The sequence below is a fragment of the Meles meles genome, chromosome 8 (genome assembly GCF_922984935.1).
Source record: "Meles meles chromosome 8, mMelMel3.1 paternal haplotype, whole genome shotgun sequence".
In the NCBI taxonomy this organism is placed as follows: Eukaryota; Metazoa; Chordata; class Mammalia; order Carnivora; family Mustelidae; genus Meles; species Meles meles.
The window spans coordinates 64,840,564-64,861,997 of NC_060073.1; the positions used below are offsets into that span (position 1 = coordinate 64,840,564).

The 21,434-nt window shown below is 38.6% G+C and overlaps 1 protein-coding gene across 1 annotated transcript in view; it reads right to left on the bottom strand.

Moving 5' to 3' along the window:
* Window positions 1-21,434, bottom strand: part of INTS4 (integrator complex subunit 4) — a 116,920-nt gene that overhangs the window by 32,093 nt on the left and 63,393 nt on the right. The window contains exons 9-12 of the mRNA XM_046015028.1: window positions 19,326-19,397; window positions 17,406-17,580; window positions 10,645-10,850; window positions 2,973-3,115 (exon numbers count right to left, since the gene is read on the bottom strand). Coding sequence (XP_045870984.1) covers window positions 2,973-3,115; window positions 10,645-10,850; window positions 17,406-17,580; window positions 19,326-19,397 — 596 coding nt within the window. The remainder of the gene's footprint in view (window positions 1-2,972; window positions 3,116-10,644; window positions 10,851-17,405; window positions 17,581-19,325; window positions 19,398-21,434) is intronic.

Below are 21,434 nucleotides of genomic sequence, written 5' to 3' on the forward strand. Positions count from 1 at the left end.
CCCGAGGGCTCAAGCACAAGTGGTTAAACTTTACTACCTTTGCAGGTAGTAAAGTAACCCATTTTTGCTCAAAGGAACAAGAAGGGAAGTCTGGTGGGGAGCTACTCAGGAATGTTCTCCTAGACAAAAAAAGAAATGTGTGAGAAGGAATGCCCTTTCCTTTCTGCCTTAAAATACTGTCTTATGAGGCAACCATCCTGCAACTATGAGAAAAATGCCAAGAGAATTGCAGAGAAACCACAGTGTTAATAACCCTGTTAAGCTGTTGAATGACCAATCCTATAACTGACTTCCTGATTTGTTATGCCAAAAAATTAGACATCATTGTTTAAACCACTTTTAATTGGATCTCCTATTACTTGTAGGCAAAAGCACTGTAACTGATATCCTGGGTGAAGTTCTGAAATCAGAAGTGACCTGACCTGAAACATGAAAATGAGTAACTGTGTGGCCTTGGGCAGACAGGCTTCTCACCTACAAAATGGGATTAAAAAATCCTTACCTCATAGAGTTGCTATAAGCATTAAATGAGATAATGAATAAAAATTACTCAGCAAAGAGTCTGTCACAGAGTAAGAACTCAATTAGGTATTATTAAGTAGCTATTAGTTAACTATTATGATGACATGAAAACCCTTTATAAGCCATGGCACTACATGGCTCACACCACTACATGGTACTGGTAAATAAGCATTTTTATTATCATTTTTTAAGTTCTGTTTTAGAAGGTGTGCCAAACTGAAAAGAAATATAAATCCTTATCTCTATTCTTGTGGCATTTATAATTCAGCTGGGGCAAAAATGATGAACACTACAAGGTAATGAACTATTAAATGAATGATACTCTGCTTTCCACTTCTCAAGGGTAGAGGAGATCACCATGATCAGAAGTTTCACAAAGGAGAAGGGACTTCTCAAACAGACTGGCAATATAGAGAAAGCAAGCACCAGGAACAAATTCATCGATCTATGGAGTAGGATAGGTAACCCATTTAAAACACGTGATATTGGGGGCGCCTGGGTGGCTTGGTGGTTTAAAGCCTCTGCCTTTAGCTCAGGTCATGATCTGAGGGTCCTGGGATGGAGCCTCACACTGGGCTCTCTGCTTCCCCTCTCTCTGCCTGCCTCTCTGCCTACTTGTGATCTCTCTCTCTCTGTCAAATAAAATTTAAAAAATAAATAAATAAATAGAACACGTGATATTGTTAGGAAAGTATACTTTTCCCCGGTTCTGCTTTTCCTTCTACGTAAAAAGAACCGAATGGCTAATTTTCTGAACTCCCACCCCTTTTACTCACTGTGTTTCAGGGGACATTGTAAATCTTGTAGTCTGGCCTCTAGGTGCTACTCCTTTATTTTATCTCCTATTTTGTTCAGGTCGCTCAAGCATCTGGGCCTCTCTGAAACTGGACTTCAATTCTGATTTGTAATATTTTTTCTAATCATCTACCTACCTATCTACCTACCTATATATTCCCTACTTCTTTCCCTCCTGCTATTTGAAAGCTAGGCCTCTGAATTGAATCCATTTTTAACTCTCCATAGTACCAACACAGCAACCGGGTTATAGAGTCAAGTGCTCCAAACATTTGCTGAATGAACTAAAGCTATATAAACAGAACAAACTAACTCCCTCCAGGTTTTCATTTATGTATCTACCTTTTAAAATGTCTTAAAAACATGCCACTGTGATTATTCCTTCCCTCTTTTATCACATCCTTTTTTGGTATTCCTAAATAAAGGCACCATTCATGGGAAGAGATGAAAAATCAACTGATTATTAGAATAGGCAACTTCAAAATCCTCTGGAGCACTACAAGCTCACTACAAGGTGAAGGAGTTTTCGGTCTACAGTCACCCAGTAAAGACAGTCTTAAATAAATACTCTGGGTGAATCAAATAACCACCTGTCTTACTATAAGGCAAGAAGAATGTTCTGTGAAACACTCCATAACAATCCCTTCCATCAAGCAGAATTAATCATTCCTTCTGTGTCGTCCGTCCCAGATACAGACACTGATACCGTTTTTTCTCCCCACTACAACCCCCACACCCCAAGGACTGAGTGCTCCTTGAAGACTCTCCTGGTGTTTTCAGTCTTTTTTTTTTTTTTTTTTAAGATTTTATTTATTTACTTGACAGAGAGAGATCACAAGGAGGCAGAGAGGCAGGCAGAGAGAGAGAGAGAGGGAAGCAGGCTCCTTGCTGAGCAGAGAGCCCGATGCAGGACCCTGAGATCATGACCTGAGCCGAAGGCAGCGGCTCAACCCACTGAGCCACCCAGGTGCCCCTGGTGTTCTCAGTCTTAAATAGATCTTGCAAGTACCTGATCTGACCCACAGTTTTTCTACTTTTAGTAACAAATTTTTTTGGAAAATCCAATAACTATACCATTGGAGTGATCTCATCACATAAGCTCACTTAAATACGTGGAGCACGATTACAAACATTTTATAATAAATGTCTGCAAGTAGTTCTTCAAACAGTAATTCATGAACAATGTTAATTTTGACTCTAGTCAGTAAAGGTAGAGGTAATCAAGGAAAAAAATGAAGTGGTTTTCCATCTGTAGACAAAGTGCCAGTCCTGCCTCTAATCTCTACAATGACAGCTGTGATCCTGTAGACAATGCAAAACAGACAAAGAAGTGATTAACAGGATAGAGCAGCAAAAGGAATCTAACCTACTCATCTCTGCCTGCAGCACTTACCACAGGGCTGGGCACATAGTGAATGTACAGTAGCAGGGCACATACTATCTGCTAAGAGGATGGACGGACAAATAAATAAATAATCTAAAATGTGATAGTCAATTTAGGAATCAGACTCCTGAGTGTTAAGCTGAATCAGGTTGCTATATTGAAGGCAAACTAAGGGCCATACCATCAATCTATGATGATCCACTACTGGATAATTCAATATGCATTTACCACATTATTGGACTCAGTGAGCAAATGAGCAAAAAGTCCTTACTTCCATATGGAGTCCCTATCCGTAGGGTACTTGGTTAAATTTTTCAGCAGCTCCACCAGTGCAAGATGAATCCCTTCTTTGGTTGAAACATTAGTACAGCACAAAAGTTCATGAAGAGCCTCTCGAATATCTCTGGATGAATCCTTTAAAAAAAAAAAAGTAGTAATAATAATAGTAGCAATCACTGTCAATTCGCTGTTACAGGAGAATGTACAAGTTACAATGGGACTACAGGGTAAAGAGTCTCTGAATTTTCTTGCAGGAGAGAGGCTAAGAGTTGAGAAAGCTCACAAAAGAGGTAATATTTGAATTCAGATTTAAAGACTTCATTCATTGGCTCATTCATTCATATAAATAAAGTTAGTGGCCAGGGCAGAGTAAATAAAAAGACAGTGTTACAAGATGATGTTGGAGAAATGGCCCCTTCCCTTCCCAATACCTGCTCTACCTCACCAAAATGACTGGAAAAGGTCACCAACAACTTCTTAAAGCTAAAAGATATGGATGCATATTTTCTTGGCTATCTCTGTAGCATTTGTTGTCAGTTTTTCAAAACTTTTTTATAAAGATGTTTTGAAATATATACAAAGTAGAGCTAATAAATCCCTCAGTTTCAACAATTAACTCATAGCCAATCATGTTTGATCTTAAACCTTTACCCACTTCACCCAACTAGATTATTTTGAAGCCAGTCAGAGAAATCACAGCATTTCGTTAGTATTTCCATAAATATATTTTAAGATGATTCTTTATTTTTAAAAACCACAAAACCAATATCCTGCCTAAAAATGTAATAACTGCTTAATATCAACTATCCAAATAGTTGGATACTATTGGATCAATAGTACTCAAATTCCTCTGACTCAAAAAGTTTGTTCTAGTTAGGAACCAATTAAGGTCCACACATAGCAATGTGGCAATATTTTCCTTAAGCATCTTTTAATATGTAAAATCACTGTATATCTCACACTCTCCCCGTGTAATTTCTTCTCTGTATATCCTGTGATGATAGTTAGATTTAGAAGCTTGATCAGATTCACGTTCAATTTATTTTGTAAGACCATCTCATGGGGGTATGGTATACTTCCCTCAGGAACTATATCATGTCTGTTTCTCGTTTGTGAGGTTAGTAACCAAGTAGTTGCCTAGATCTACTAATCCACTAAAGTTGTAAAACAGTGATGTACAAATCCTATCTGTCATTCTTTAATTTATTAACTGGAATACTTCTAAGAAGAGAAACTTCCTCTTATCAACTAGCTGGTTATCATGAAGTTCAGTTTGGGACTGATAGTTCAGATAGGAAAAAGAAGGATTAATGCTTGATTCCTTAATTTACCAGTTTCCAAATAAGAAGCTGACTACTAAACATCTTCCAAAGATGACTAATGCAGTGTTTTGTTTAAGTATCATTATGAAATCATGCATTTAAACATATTTGCAGTTAATAGTCCTTAATGATGTGTTTTAACCCTTAATGATGTGTCTCCTGGGTCTTTCTGATATGCTCCTAGAGGTCTTTGATAGCTAATAACTGCTTTCTGTATGATAAGGTAGTACAAGCTCATCTTGTTACATTTCCTGCACTAGACCTGGAATCAGCCATTTCTCTTAGGAATTTTGGTACCTTTTAGTGGAAATGAGATCGCCAAAGCATTGTTTTAAGTCAGATTTACTAATATAGAGTTTTCATTCTGTAAAATTCATCCTTCTCAGTGAACACTTCCACAAGTTTAACAAATCCATATAATTACATAACCACCATCTCCATCAAGATATAAAACACTCCTATCACCAAACTCTTCTGTAGTGTCCTCTTGTAGTCTAGCCCTCACCCACAGTCTCTGGCAACCACTGATGTATTTTCTGCTACAGTTTTGTCTTTCCCAAAAGGTCACAGAAATGGAATCACAGAGTATGCTGCTTCTTGAGGCTGGCTACTTTCACCTGGCATAATGCATGTGAGATTCACCTGTGTTGTTACCTGTATCAGCAACCCGTTCCTTTTTTTTTTTTTTTTTTTAAGATTTTTTATTTACTTATTTGACAGAGAGAGATCACAAGTAGACAGAGAGAGATCACAAGTAGGCAGAGAGGCAGGCAGAGAGAGAGGGAAGCAGGCTTGCTCCTGAGCAGAGAGCCCGATGCGGGACTCGATCCCAGGACCCTGAGATCATGACCTGAGCCGAAGGCAGCGGCTTTAACCACTGAGCCACCCAGGCGCCCCCCGTTCCTTTTTATTACTGAGTTATACTGCATTGTATAGATGTACCCGGTTTATTTACCCATTCACCAAATCAAGGATTTGTGTTGTTTTTAGTTTAGAAATATTGTAAATAAAGCCACAATAAATATTTGCATATAGGCGTTTGTGTGAATGTAAATTTTCAATCCTCTTTAGGAAATGCTTTAGAGTGGGAATGTAGTATCAAGGTTTACATTTAATTTTATAAAAAACTTCCAAATCTATCATTTTGCATTCCCATCAGCAGTGGATGAGAGTGCCAGATGTTTCCCATCCTCACAGCACTTGATACTGTCAACATTTCTTTGGTTTCTGGTTAGGCATTCTAATAGGTGTGGTGTTGTAATACTTCTAATAGGTGTGGTTTTAATTTTCATTTCCCTAATGACTAATGATGTTACGCATGCTTCACTTGTTTATTATTTGCCACTGCTTATTTTCTTTCTTTGAGTACCATTCAAATCTTCTGCTGATTTTCTAATCAGGGGCTTTGTCTTATTATTGAATTTTGAGAAATCTTTATATATTCTTTTCAGATATATATTTTGCAAGTATTTTCTCCCAGTCTGTGGTATGTCTTTTCAAAAACATGGGTTTTTTTTTTCCTTTGACTTAGAAAAACAGAGATTTGGGGCACCTGCGTGGCTCAACCGGATAAGTGTTTGCCTTTGGCTCAGGTCATGATCTCAGGGTCCTGGGATGGATCCCCATGTTGGGCTCCCTGCTCAATGGAGAGACTGCTTCTCTTTCTCCCTCTGCCCCTCTGCACTGTTAGTGCTCTCTCTCTCTCTCAGATAAAAACATAAAATCTAAAGAAGGAAGAAAGAAAGAAAAACAGAAATTTATTGTCTCCATTCTGGAGGCCTGAGTCCAGAATCAAGATATAAGCAGAGCTGCTTCCTTCAGAAGCTATGAAGGAGAATTGAGACCAGGCCTCTCCCAGCTTCTGGTAGCCTTGGCATTCCTTAGTTTGTAGATGGCATTCTCTCCTCTCCATGTCTTCACATCACCTTTCCTCTATGCAAGTTTCTGTATCTAAGTCCATCCCACCTTTTTTGTACAGTGTATACATTAAAGGCATTATATACATTTAATTTGATCCAATTCTCTCTCTGAATTGTGGTAAAATACATACAACATAAGATTTACCATTTTAAGTCAATGTACATTTTTTTTAAAGATTTTATTTATTTATTTGACAGAGAGAGATCACAAGTAGGCAGAGAGGCAGGCAGAGAGAGAGCGAGGGAAGCAGTTTCCCTGCTGAGCAGAGAGCCTGATGCGGAACTCGATCCCAGGACCCTGAGATCATGACCTGAGCCGAAGGCAGCGGCTTAACCAACTGAGCCACCCAGGCGCCCTAAGTCAATGTACATTTTAAGTGTACAGTTCTATGGCATTAGATACATTTACATTGTTGTGCTGCCTTTGTAATTACCTAAAGGTATCTTTTTGAAGAGCTTTTAAATTTTGATAAAGTCCAATTTATCTAGTTATTTCTCTTATGGATTAAGTTCTTGGTGGCCTAAGAAATTTTTGTCTAATCCAACCAAGGTCACAAATATTTTCTCCTAAAAGTTTTACAGAATACTTTTTTAATTTAAAATTTTTAACTGATTTTATAGAAAATTTAGTTTTACTTAATACATAAGAAATCATACTAAAAATTTTAAAGGATGCATATGCATCCACAGAGCAAAACCTAGAGGGCAAGCAGGCTCTCCACTGAGCAGAGAGCCCAATGTGGGACTCGATCCCAGGACCCTGAGATCATGATCCCAGCTCCCTGAGATCATGATCCCAGCTGAAGGCAGAGGCCCAACCCATTGAGCCACCCCGGTGCTCGAGACATGCCTTCTTTATTCTCCGGGAACGTTCCTCTTTCAGCCTGCAGGTCTCTCAATTCTTCACTCTGTATAGTTACCGGCGCCAACGCCTTAACAAACACATCTGACCATGTTGTTGCTCTGCTTAGGAACCTCGGTTGGCTTCCCACACCTCCTCAACAAAGCTCAGGCTCCCAGGCACACATGCAAGGTCCTTCACAATCCATTCTCGGCTCACGTCTCCCTCAGAGTCACGTGAACTTCTCAACATCCCTGTCCATGCTGTGCCATTTCTGCCCTCCCAGCCTACACCTGTGGCCACATGCTAGCGCTGTGGCTAGAATGTCATTCCTTAGCTTACTTTTAATACTATCTTGTAATTACTGGCTTATACTGCGCCCTGCCTTCTTTATGAAACTGTGAGTGACTCAGAGGTAACAGCCAGTACTGTCTACTTTCACATCCTCAGAACCTAGCACAGAACCTGGCTTTGCAAAAAAAAATAAAAATAAAAATAAAAATAAATCAGTAAATGTTTCCTGATTGACTTAATCAATATTATGAACTACTACCATGCTAAGCATTTTACATGAATTCTTTCCATTCCTATAAGAAACATATGAATATGTGGAATTATCCTCACTTTATACATGAGAAAACCAAGAACCAGAGAGAATTAATCATTTGTCCAAAGTCACAAAGCTGATAGGACACCCTGAATAACTTTCAGGTGCTCTTCCCTTATCAGGATTTCAAAGCTCTGCAGGAGCTGGTCCCACCCGCCCCTCCAGCCTAACTCTTCCTCACACTAGTTCTTTGTTACAGCCAGACGCTCTTTTGGTTCCTCCACTATGCCATGCCTCCTTCCACCTACCATCATTTCTAAACTTGCTGCTCCTCTGCCTGGTATATTCTTACACCCCATACTCCCAACTCTTCCTACCAAGTTAGGGTCTAATTCCTTTTTCAGAGATCAGCTTTAGAAGCTGACCCTGATTGCTACACCCCCTTAGCCCCCAAAGACTAAGTGCTTCCATGACAGATGCCCATGGGACCTTACTCCTTTTTGTCATGCGCTCCTCACTCAGCTAATTGTTAGAACTTCATTTGTGTCATATTTGTCTATCTCGCTCATACCTAAATTGTAAGGTCCATGAGAGCAGAGCCATGGTTTCTGCTCACTGGCATAGTGCCTGGCACATAAAACGTGGTCAATAAATACTAACAAATAAACAACAAACAAACAAAAACTCAGGTAAAAAGATCAGGGACCAAAGACAAGGACTGACAATTTGATTCAGCTCTGTCTGGTTTTACATGTTGTCGACTTACCCATCAGATAAAATGTTTCCTGTATGAACAAATCACCACCACCGATAGGAGGTATGGAAAAAACAATATTCAAAGTAATAAGAGAACAATTTTGATTACGTTCCTTAAGAAATTCCTAGTTATGCAGTTGACTGTGCATATTTGTTTTAGGAAATGTTTACGAAGCATCCACTCTGTAAAGTTACCACATCAAACCCTGAAAGGAATACGGTAAATGGTACAACATGGTCACTCTCCTTAGGTAGCTCATATTCACATCAGGGAGAGGGAGTTGAGACAAAACCTGCCATTAATGATAAAATGGGATAAAGTAAGAAATGCGTAAGCATGCTTATGGCTCTGTGAACAACCAATACATCAAAACATAGCTTGGAACAGAGCTCAGATACTTAGCAAACATTTCCCGAGCATCTAGCAGTTTCAGACACTACAAGGCACTAGAAGTATAAAAATGAAAGAAGCCAGGATCGTGCAAAGCTCTCAGTCTTGTGAAATGAAGAATTAAATAATCAAAAACATCCTAATATACACTAGACACAAGGTGACACAGGAAGACAGAGGAGTGTTACTTAACCCACTTGGGGTGGACTTACTTAGGGAACACACTGCCTAATAGAGATCGGAGAATAAGCATGAATAAGGTGAAAAGTGGCAGTTTTTGCAGGCAGAGGGGAAAAACAGAGTGAAAAAAAAAGTGGTGAGGAAAAGCATGATGATTAGGGGAGTGACTCCAGTATCAAGTTCAAGATGAGGAATGGTGGGAAAGAATTCGAAAAAGGAAAGGCGGGGCTAAGTAGAGAGTCCACCCAGGGAAAACAATGCACAGAATGCAAACTTATCTTCTTAGGAAAAAATGAGTGAAAAATTATAAACACAGACTTATAATTCAGGAAAAATCTTACCAGAAGTGCTGAGCAGCTGAGAAAACTGATAGGGAACTTCAAAATCAAAGCACCCAATCTGTTTTTTTAGTATGGAGCAGAAATCTGTAATAATGACTAAAACACCCAATAACTATCTCTTTCACAATATCTGAAAAACCAAAACCAAACTGAAACAAGAAAGAAACCCAGAGGCCAAATCTCATTTATTAATATTCCGAAAAACATCAGGACTCACAAATAAAATCCAGATACTTTAGAAAAATAATTCAAGAACCGCATTGAGTTGTACAGCTTGGGAGGCAAATCTGTGTTCATATCTTGGCAGAGCCATTTACCAACAGTGTGACCTCAAACAAATTACTTTCTTCTCTGTAAAAGTCCTGGGTTGAATGAGTTGATTCCCTAAGATCTGTTCCTGCTGTAACATCCTAAGATTAACAAGAAGCATTAAACCAAATCAAAGGCTGAAAAGAACTCTTCATTATTTAGCCCCTGCCTTATCTATAACGACATCTCCTCCAACACTTCAGCTCCATACTGCTATTACAGTGAATTCCTTTAATTCCTTTTTTTTTAAGAGATTTTATTTATTTGATAGAGAGAAAGGAAACACAAGCAGGGGGAGTGGGAGAGGGAGAAGGAGGCTTCCCGTCAAGCAGGGAGCCCCATGTGGGGCTCAACCCCAGGACCCTGGGATCATGACCTGAGCCGAAGGTAGATGCTTAACAACTGAGCCACCCAGGGGTCTCTCCTTTTAATTCCTTAAATGCATCATACTCACTCTCACCTCTGGATCCACAGAAACTGCCTCCCTCTGGTGCCCTTCCACTCTACCATCAGTGCCATTCCTTCCTAAGAAAGGGCCTCACCAATCTCACTCCTCCTCCAAGTGTCCACTACAGTATTTCTTCTTCCTTCCCCACCTCACAACCTTACCGCAGGGAACCCTGTCCTTTACTGATGACAGCAATGCTAAGCTTTCTTTGAGTTTCCTGTTTAACAGCAAGTCTCCTCTACCTTGGAGTTGTGTGATGAGAAGGCCGAACTGCACTGCCCATATACTACTGCATCACCAGTACCCAGAACAATGCCTGGTTTAAAGACTGCTTATTTATTTGAGAGAGAGAGAGAAAGAGAGCATGCATGGGGGAAGGGGAGGTAGGGGCAGAGAGAGAGAGAGTGTGTCTCAAGCAAACTCAGTGCTGAGTATGGAGCCTGACATGGGGCTCGAGCCCACAACCCTGAGATCACGACCTAAGCTGGAACCAAGAGTAGTACGTCCAACAGACTGCAACACTCAGGCGCCCCATAATGCCCAGTTTACAGATAAAGTGGCTCTCCATAGGCACCGATGAAGAAATGAGTAACAAACTGTGAAGACTCACCTCTAACACAGCCAGGACAGTGTCAAGCTGATCCTCTCGGAGAGTGATATTGTTGGAGATTTTTCTCATGGTGTGTATGGACTGCAGACGTACTTCCTCGATTTCATCATTAAACATGTCAACAAGGAAATCAAGGCACTTCTCCGCAAAAGAGGGTGAAGACTGGGCCAGCATGCAGAGAGCCTCCACAGCAGCAATGCGGACCTCTAGACAAAAGGGGACAAATAAAGCTGTGAATTAGGTTATGAGCCATGGGACAAATCCACAGATTCCTTCTCTTTCTGGTTTATCTTTAACTCTCTACTCCTCTCCATTAACAAACTCTCTCTGGGAGATCTCCTCCATGCCCACAGACTCAGCTACCACCTTCACACTGATCTCAGAACAAGGACTTTGGTGTCACAGGGACTGAGGTTTAGATCCTGACATGCAGACATGTGATCAAGTCACATGTCTGTCTTCAATAACTGCACCTTGAAAACTAAGTTCTTGTTTACCTCAAGGACAACAACCACGTTCTCCACTCAGTACTTTTTTCAAAAAGCAAATTTTAAATAATTAAGATTAAAACAGACTAGATACCATGTTCTCATCTTAGAGATAAGATTCAGCAAAGTGAATTAACTTGCCTTAAAATGAGTGAGAGCAGAGATAAGACCCATACCCAGGTCTGCTGATTCTAGACGAGCATCATGTAGTGGTTAAGGATACAAGCTTTGGAACGATAAAGGTCTCACAGTAAATTATGAAGAGTAATTCCTACTAACTTGAAGGGTGATCTTGAATAAGTTACTTAATTTTTTCACCTTAAACAGAGATAACACTCATTTCCTTACAGCATTGTTAGAGGCTAGGGTATGTTAAAAGCTCAGTACATCTTAGCTACAGCACAGGTATGGATCTTACAAGCACCTTGAAAACAGAGGCATGTCTTCTATCTCCCTGTATGGCCTGAACTCGTAACAGTAAAGCTATTGATTTCAGGAAGCCCTTCATTCATTCACTATTAATACTCCCTGAATGCATACTACACGGCCAGAGCAAGAGCCTTGCTAAGAGCCTTAGGAAAAAGCTAAGAGCCTTGATACAAAGATAAGAGGTAAGTAAGCTACAGACTATGCTCACAAGATTTCCATACATGCTTGTTCTGCTCCAAAGGTTCCCACATGGTTCTGCAACAAAACGTACAGTTTTAAAAAAGAAAGAAAAAAAAAAAAACCTCTGAAGTTGTGGTTAAAACTCACAAATACAATTTGGTTTTTTGTGTGTAAGAAAGGTTTTATAGACACTTTAAAAGCAGAGTTACTACATTAAAGCGAGATGACTTGCATTTTTCTTGGTAGCAATGAATTCTTCCCTTCATCAGAACTGAAAGATGTGCTACACTTTATAATAAGGTAATTTAAACATGAAACTGCTAATAATTACAAAGAAAGCCAGAAATGGACCGAAATGTGTTAAATGCTGGGTCCTCTGCCTAGGGCTTTACCCATTACACCACACTAAATCATGTGTAACTCTTTCAAGTCCACAAAGTGAATCACAGAGACACTCCTGCTCATCAGCAGATAATCAGTGTGGACCTAAGGGGATGCAATTCTAAGCTGAAACAAAGAAACGTTTGTGTTGCTCTTTGTATGTGTAGTCTGGAAAATCAACAATTTCTATTGGACTCTTCGGAATGTTGAAAATGCATTGTAGTCTCTTTAAGGGTTCAGGGCAGAGGAAAAGGAATCAGCTATGCTAAAGGGAAGGAAAAAAAATCCTCTGGTGCCTTAAGATGTGCAATCAAATCCTGGCTTTGTGCTTAGTACTGAAGACACAAGGGTGAACAAGAAAGAGATGGCCTCCCAGCGCCTAACGACAAGAATAGTTAATTGGATTACAAAGTGATTGATGAGCAGTACACTAAAAAGCACAGGGAGTATAAGAAAATGCAAAAGCGGTATGTAGCCCACTAAGTTAAACCAGAGGCAGCTTTCTGGAGCAAGTGACCTCTAAAACAATACCTAAGGGAGTTGCTAAGCCAAAAGAAAGGAAGAAGGCCTCCCTTCTAGAGGACTGAAAGAATGTATAATACTAGAGTCCACAACTAATGAAATAATGCACTGTTTCATTCCCAGCAGCATGTCCCTAATTCACCCAGAATTTTAGAAATACGATAAAATTAGAAAGCCAGCATAACTGATACTGGTTATGATATATTTGCTTTCCAAAGTTAAGTTCCTTTAATCAAACCTTAATGACAGTTAAGTGTCTGACTCTTGGTTTCCACTCAGGTCATGATCGCAGGGTCATGAGATTGAGCCCCACACTGGGCTCCGTGCTCAGTGCAGTGTCTGCTTAAGATTCTCTCCTTCCCACTCTCCCTCCTCCACTCATTCTCTCTAAATAACTAACTAACTAAATAAATCTCACCACACACACACACAAAAAAAATCCCTTACTGACAAACATGTAGAACTAAATAACATAAATATTAATAGTGATGAAATTCAATTTATAAAATTAAATAAAGTAAAAATGCTAGCAGAAACTAAATAAAATAGGCTCCAATTACTTGCCTTAGGATAAAATGGGTATTAATAATGACTTCGTTATTATGAAATACCATTTAAAGTGTAATTCATGTATCCAGTTCACAGAAAACAAAAAAGCAGAGGCTGCTTTAACTAATTTCTCTATACAAGTTTCCCCCATTATCCAAAAGAAGAGTGAAACAATGAAACCTTTCATTAACGTGAAACAATGTAAAGCAGACTGTAAATGATGTAAAGCAGAGTATCCCCCACTTTCCAAAAGTTCACTTTGTGTCACCTCACTTTTAGAAAAGACTTATATGGGTATGGTAATGACTTTTTTCATAAAAACAAAACTCCTTTTTGGATTTCTTTTGGTTAACAAAACGGGTACTAATGTAGGTTTTTTTCATGACAGCAAAGTGGCATGAAGTGAACTTTAAGGAAGTGGGGAAGACACCCATACACTGAAAACCTTATAGCTAACTAGAGAAGGAAACCCAATTCTTATAACAGAAAATGATCTTTCAAAAGTAATTCTTGCCCTCCTAAGAAGTTCTATTCTGAGGTAATTTTTACAGGCATTTTAAAGACCTGAGTTCTAATCCTCTGATATGAATTTACTATAAAATTTGAAGAATCAACATTATCTCTCCTGACCTGTTAAAATTACTGAAGATGAGATGGTTGTAGTCAATCACCTCAAAACAATGACATTCTTTATGTGAGACAGATATAATGGAAATTACAAGAGCTTTACAGAACTTCTTTCTATAAGATTTATCTATCTAAAACAACTAAAAACAGAAATAAAAAAACAGAAACAACAGTATTCAACACACTGGACATCTGACAATTAAGGGTAATGATCCCTGAGAGGGAGGAAATAAATGAGGTAAGCTCCAGAATTATACCAGTTTATTATCTGGGAAGCTTTTCCAGGTTCCAGGTCTCCCTGCATTGAGAAGATAGAGCTAGGAGTCTGGAAAGGCTAATGTGGACAGAATTCATAAGGCAAAGTACCAAAATGGAGAGTACCACACAGGGAGCACTTTGGAGATCTGCAGAGGGTCCTCCTCAAGTCATCAGCTGAGTCCTGATCTGTTAAGAAATTGAGGTCTGAGAAAGAACCACTAAGCAGGGCTAGAGGGAACAATCTCCAAAGCTCATAAATGGTCTACAACTGCTTCTTCAGAAGAGTTTGTTTGAGTTGGGAGTAAAATGGGCACTAGACTAAGTGCTGCTTCAGTTCCTCTTAAAAAAGCTTAAAAATAAGACCTGAAATAAATGCATACCCATTTGTTGGGTAATGTTCATTACCCAACAAAGTAAAATTCACAGTGGCTGGCATCCAATCGAAAATTGCTACCTATGCACATAAGTAGGAAAATATACACAATGAGGAGAAAAATCAATCAATCCCAACACAGAAATCACACAAACAACAGATTTAATAGAAAAAACATTGGGATAGTTATTGTAAATGCATTTTCTGCTTACAAAGTTAAAGGAAAGATCAAGGAAATTAAGCAGATACATGAGAGATACTAAACAAACCCAAATTCTAATTGAATTTGTATGAATGAAAACTACAAGGTTGGAGATGAAAAATACACTAGATAGGATTAAAATCAGAATACACATGGCTGAAGAAAAGATTAATGAACTCCCGAGACAAAGCAATAAATATTATCCAAAAGGAAACGAGAAAAAAGAAAAAAAATATCACGATGGAGGGGCAGCTGGATGGCTTAATTGGTTAAGCATCTGACTCTTGACTTCTACTCAGGTCATGATCTCAAGGTTGTGGGATCAAGCCCCAGATTGGGCTCTACACTGGGCATGGAGCCTGCTTAAGATTCTCTCTCTTCCTTTGCCCCTCCCCCCACTACTTCTCTTAAAAAAGTAGGGGGATGGAGCATCAGTGAGTTCCAGGACAACCTCAGTAGTCTAATATATGTGTGTCTGGAGTCACCAAAGAAACATGAGACCACAAAACATATGAAGAAGTAACAGCCAAAGATTTTCCAATGTGATGAAAACTATAAACACACAGATCTAAGAAGCAACAAACTTCAAGCATAAGAAACATGAAGAAAGGTCACCAAGACACATCACAATTAAACTGCTTAAAACTGATGACAAAGAGAAAAATCCTAAAAGCAACTAGAGATGGATAAAGAAGATGCAGTATATGCATACAATGGAATATTAGTCAGCCATCAAAAAGAATGGAACACTGCCATTAGCAACAACATGGATGGAACTAAAGAGTATTCTGCTAAGCAAATAAGTCAGTCAGAGAAAGACAAATACCAAATGATTTCACTCACAGGTGGACTTTAAGAAACAAAACTGATGAACACAGGGGAAAGGAAGAAAAAATAAGATGAAAACAGAGAGGAAGGCAAACCATAAGAAACTCTTGATTATAGGGAAATGAGGATTGCCGGAGGGGAGGTGGGAGGAGGGATGGGGTAATTGGGTGATGGGCATTAAGGAGGGCATTTGATGTAATGAGCACTGGGTGTTACATAGGACTCATGAATCACTAAAATGAAACTAATAATATATTAATATACTTAATGTATAGTATTATATTATTAATTAATTATTAATATATAATACATTAATATGCTTAATATGTTAATAATATATACCAATAATATATTATAATTAACTAACTTGAATTTATTTATTTATTTATTTATTTATTTTTTAAAGATTTTGTTTATTTATTTGACAGAGAAAGATCACAAGCAGGCAGAGAGGCAGGCAGAGAGAGAGGAGGAAGCAGGCTCCCTGCCGAGCAGAGAGCCTGATGAGGGACTCGATCCCAGGACCCTGAGATCATGACCTGAGCTGAAGGCAGTGGCTTAACCCACTGAGCCACCCAGGCGCCCACTAACTTGAATTTAAATTAAAAAAAAAACAACTAGAGAAAGACACATCATGTAAAGAACAAATATAGAAAATGGCAGCAGACTTCTCAACAAAAACAGTGCAAACAGGAAAATTATAAAACATCTTTGTAACATGGCAGGGTGGGACACATACACACACACACACACACACACACACACACAACCCCACCCTATTAAACTGGAGTTCAATTTCCAGTGAAAATATCTTTCAAAAATGAAAATGAGAGGCGCCTGGGTGGCTCAGTTGGTTGAGCATCAGACTCTTGATTTCATCTCAGGGCTTTGAGACTGAGCCCTGCATTGGACTCCATGCTCAGTGCAGTCTGCTTGAGATTCTCTTCCCTCCCCCCTCCCTCCCTCTCTGTCCCTCCCCACTCTTGCACACTTTCTCTCTAAAATAAATAAATAAAATCTTTAAAAAAAAAAAATGAAGGTGAAAGAAAATCTGCATTAGTCAAAATAATAAAGGCTTTGAGGTCAGACATACCTGGTTTAAATCTTGCTTCTGTCTCTGACTAGCTGGGTGACCGATAACAAGTTACTGTTATCAATATCAGTAATATCAATTTTTATTACCAATTATTAAATGCTTATTATAAATGGGTCATGTATTTTTTTTAAAGATTTTATTTATTTGACAGACAGAGATCACAAGTGGGCAGAGAGGCAGGCAGAGAGAAAGGAGGAAGCAGGCTCCCTGCTGAGCAGAGAGCCTGGTGTGGGGCTTGATCCCAGGGCCCTGAGATCATGACCTGAGCCAAAGGCAGAGGCTTAACCCACTGAGCCACCCAGGCGTCCCAAATGGGTCATGTATTATGCCAAGTAATTTGTGCACATATAATCTTATTTAATTCTCACAATTCAGAAACACTAATTACTAACCTTGTTTTATAGAAATGCTGGAAACCTAGACAGACTGAACCCAAAGTCCATGCTCTTAACCACTGTATTATACCACATGGGCCTCACTTCTTTTTTATTTTTTTAAAGATTTTATTTATTTATTTGACAGACAAAGATCACAAGTGGGCAGAGAGGCAGGCAGAGAGAAAGGAGGAAGCAGGCTTTCTGCTAAGCAGAGAGCCCGATGTGGGGCTCGATCCCAGGGCTCCAGGACCATGAGCCGAAGGCAGAGACTTTAACCCACTGAGCCACCCAGGCACCCTGTCACTTCTGTTTTTAAAATTAAGTAACAGTAGGTACTTCATGGAGTGACTGTGAACACTAAATGAGACACTGTATGTACACTAACTAGTGCAACGCCTGATCCATGGCAGGCACTCAGTAAACGGCACAGTTATCATGCAGTTATACTTACCATACATCTCATCTTCCAATCCATGAACAAAGGCTCCACAAGCTCCTGACTCAATCAAGTTCACAGCTCCTGTATCTATTTCTTCCTTGGGAGCATCATCTCCCCACTTTCTGCCACTGGAAAACTCTCCTGAGCTGTAAAGTTCCTTGGCACGTTCATGTGCAGTGCGTTTTCTCTGTATAGGACAATGACAATTAGCACTTGCAGGAAGTTCATGAGGGAATGGTAAGATGTATTCTGAGAACATGGGAAAGTAGGAAATATGACTGCTCTCTGACAGTCACATTAAAAAAAAAAAAAAAGTAATCAATCAGAGCAAAGAAATGCAACTGAATGTCAAGAAAGACCAAAGGTTCACAGGTCTGTCACAGCGGATAGTAATCTTATTAAAGATAACAAAAAAATGTGTTGATCAGGTAAGTGGTTATGTTTGTCACTGTGTATATAATTTATCACAGGAAAGGGAGATTCAGAGGGGTAAATAATAGCAGTGTCCCTCCAGCACCATCCTGGGTTGATAATAAACTGGCCCTAGAAAGGAATTTTTTTTTAGTCCCAACAGAAGTCAGTTTGAATTTGGAAACACTGTGTTCTATTTGAGCAACACTGCACTCACCATGCAACCTTCTGGTAAATTCACTTTCTGCCTACAATGCCAAAGAGGGAACATACTGGTCAGCTAAAGTAAATATCCAGTCCAATCGACCATATGGTTCTCCTCATGAATAAACTCACATTCTGCTTTATGTACCAGCCTCTTATGAACCTTCCTGGTGTGAGTCCACATCCTTATGACTGAGCATCTCAAAGGCACTGATGAAATACAGTACCCAAGCCTACAAAGATGTGGCCAGACCCAGTAGTAAAGTTTGTACCTTGTGACGTATCTTAGAAACCGCTGCATAACCCATCCTTCCCCATTTACCATGAGCATGCTGTTTTTTTACATTTCTACTCCAGCATACACAAAGAACACTTAATCACCAACCAAAAATGAAGGCAACACCCTTCAGGAAATCCATATGGCAATGTTTCATTAAGCATAGACAGAAACTCCTCAACCACTCCTAAAAATTTATCTTATGGAATGACTTAAAAGAAGAAAAGATCTAATACGCATGAAGATGATATTCCTTTATAATGGTAGAAAAATAGGAGAGAATCTAAATACATAAGATAGGGCTAAAAAATTATGTCACATCTACTTAATATATTACATAATTAGTAAAAATGCTAAGTATAAAGTTGACTATATGAAAAAAAGCATATGATGTAGTGATAAACATAAAAGTAGACTATAAAATTATCTGAATACAATGATTCAGTGTTTAAAATATGCATAAGAGCTGGAGAAAAATATACCAAAATGACAGGAGTCCTAGAGTAGTGGGAATATGAGTAAATTGTTTGCTTTCTTTCTATTTGTCAAAGATTCTGAACTCTTTATTATCATATTTACAATTTAAAGATTAAGATAATGACAATATTGACTCATATTTAGTCCTGACAATTACATCAGAGAACATGGTCAAGGCTGAAAGGCATTCCATGCTTTGTTACTGTTCAGAGAAAGAATTTACTCTTCCAGGGAAACTGTTGTAGAGAAGAAGTCCTAACATGTCAGTCATACAGTCTCACAAAACAAGACCAGATCTTTGTAGTTTCTAACAAACAGGAAGTTAATCTTACCTCTTCTTTGTAAAACACAACCTGTGCAAAGCATTACATTAAAATAATTTAAAATTTAATGAAATAACTTGTAATTTGGTTCAAGATACTAAGATTTTATGCTAAAGTATAATCTAGTCACCCAACATTTACTTGATAAATATCTAGGCTGCAAAATTAAATCAACACAGCTTGCAGATAGCTGATATTAATTACAGAAACCCAGTCTGAATAACAAAGAATTCAAGTTACCCTAAGATCAGACATGAGCTTCTTGTCCAGTGTCTGCTCCAAGAAATGAGAACTGACTTGTTCCATTGAGCCCTGTAAAAAACAAAGAATCAAGAGCAAATTAAACAACTTTTAAGGTCTGAATATTATCTAAAAATTCAAAGTTTGCAGCCAACTTAAATGCATAAAGATAACATTTCTTGACAGTAAAGATGCTTACAGGTTCTGAATCATCAGCAAAATAATAAAAACATTAGTAGCAGCAGCTAGCAGCTAAATAGAGCTTACTACGTCATACACTGTTTATACATATATTAATTTAGTTCTCCTATGAAGTAAATACTATTATTAGTCCCATTTTATATTCTGGGGAAAAAAGAAAGTTAAAAAAAAAAAGGCATAAAAAGATTAAGTGACTCATTTGAAGTCATAAGGAGTATAGTTTACAGAGGTGGGCTATAAACCCAGTTTCCCGAATCCTTTGCCTCAACTGCTACTCTCCACAGTCTCTGCATTCCTTTACATTCTAGTTTTTCCATTCATTTGTTCATTCAGTCACTCATTCAATTAAACAGATATTTATTTAGCTACCACTCAGTTATATGCCTACGGTTACCAGGAATAGCAATACAAAAGAAAGACATCGATTCCACACTCAATGACCTCACAGACTAGTGAGAGAAACTGACAAGTAAATAGATAACTGTATTATGGTATAAAATGTTATAATACGCATATAAAGGTTCCTGTGGGAAACTCAGAAAACAAGCAGTGTAAAGAGGAGGCAGGGGAACTGGTAATCACAAATGCAAATGCATGAAGAGAGAATGTCATGCAGAAAACATCAAGTGGCTCTATGAATGGGATGCAGGACAGGGGAGCCAAAAATGAAGCAGGATGGTTAGGGATCAGATCATAAAGGGCCTTTGTCATGACCCTTTGTCATGTTTGTTATGGAAGGAGTTTGCTATAATTCTGAATAACCAGACAATCTTTTCTCAATAATGAGCTCAATAGTGTACAAAGTATTTTACTCATACTTTAAAAATTTATTTTTTTTAAACTTTTTTCTTTAAAGATATTATTTGTTTATTTGACAGACGGAAATAACAAGCAGGCAGAGAGAGAGAGGGAGAAGCAGGCTCCCTGCTGAGCAGAGAGCCCAACGCAGGGCTCGATCCCAGGACCCTGAGATCATGACCTGAACCGAAGGCAGAGGATCAACCTACTGAACTGCCCACGTGCCCCTAAAGATTTATTTCTAATAATCCCACGAAGAATGTACATTATCCTGATTTAGTTTTCTTTTTTTTTTTTTTTAGGTAATTTCTCTGCCTATGTGGGGCTCAAACACAACACTGAGATCAAGAGTCACATTCACTACCAAGTGAGCCAGCCAGGCACTCCAAATTATCCTCATTTTTTAGATGAGAAATTGAGGCTGAGAGATTTGGTAACTTGCTCATTTCAAACAAGGGAAAAACATAGATTTACACCTCATAAACATCATCTTAGCAGCTATGTGGCTAATGGACCAGAAGGAATCAAAATGAATCAGAGACACAGGATGGCAGGCTATTACAGCAGGTCTTATCTATTCTTAAAGAATATACTGGCACCTTTCTCTAATTCCTAAGTTAGTAAATATGGAAATGCTTATAGAGGATCAAACTTCTCCAATCACTTTTTCCATAGAAACTTACATGTTCTATGGGAATATCCTTACCCAAGTTAATACCTTTTCTACAACTCCAGGAGAGCAACTGTTGTACTATTTTCACTTAAGTAGTTTCAAATCTACTTTTTCTTATTTCTACATGGTACCGTTGATTGCCTTCTTTGTTAAATCTGATCAATATCAAATCTAACATCCATGTTTTTAATTCAAACATCAATTTTATGAATAAGAACTCTAAATTTTTAAGACCTCCTCAACTTTCTCTTTAATTTCACCACCAGCATTAACAGTTGGCTTTTTACGAAATAAGTCAATCAGACAAAGACAATTATCATATCATCTCCCTGATATGAGGAAGTTGAGAGGCAACATGGGGGGTTTGGGGGGTAGGAAAAGAATAAATGAAACAAGATGGGATCGGGAGGGAGACAAACCATAAGAGACTCTTAATC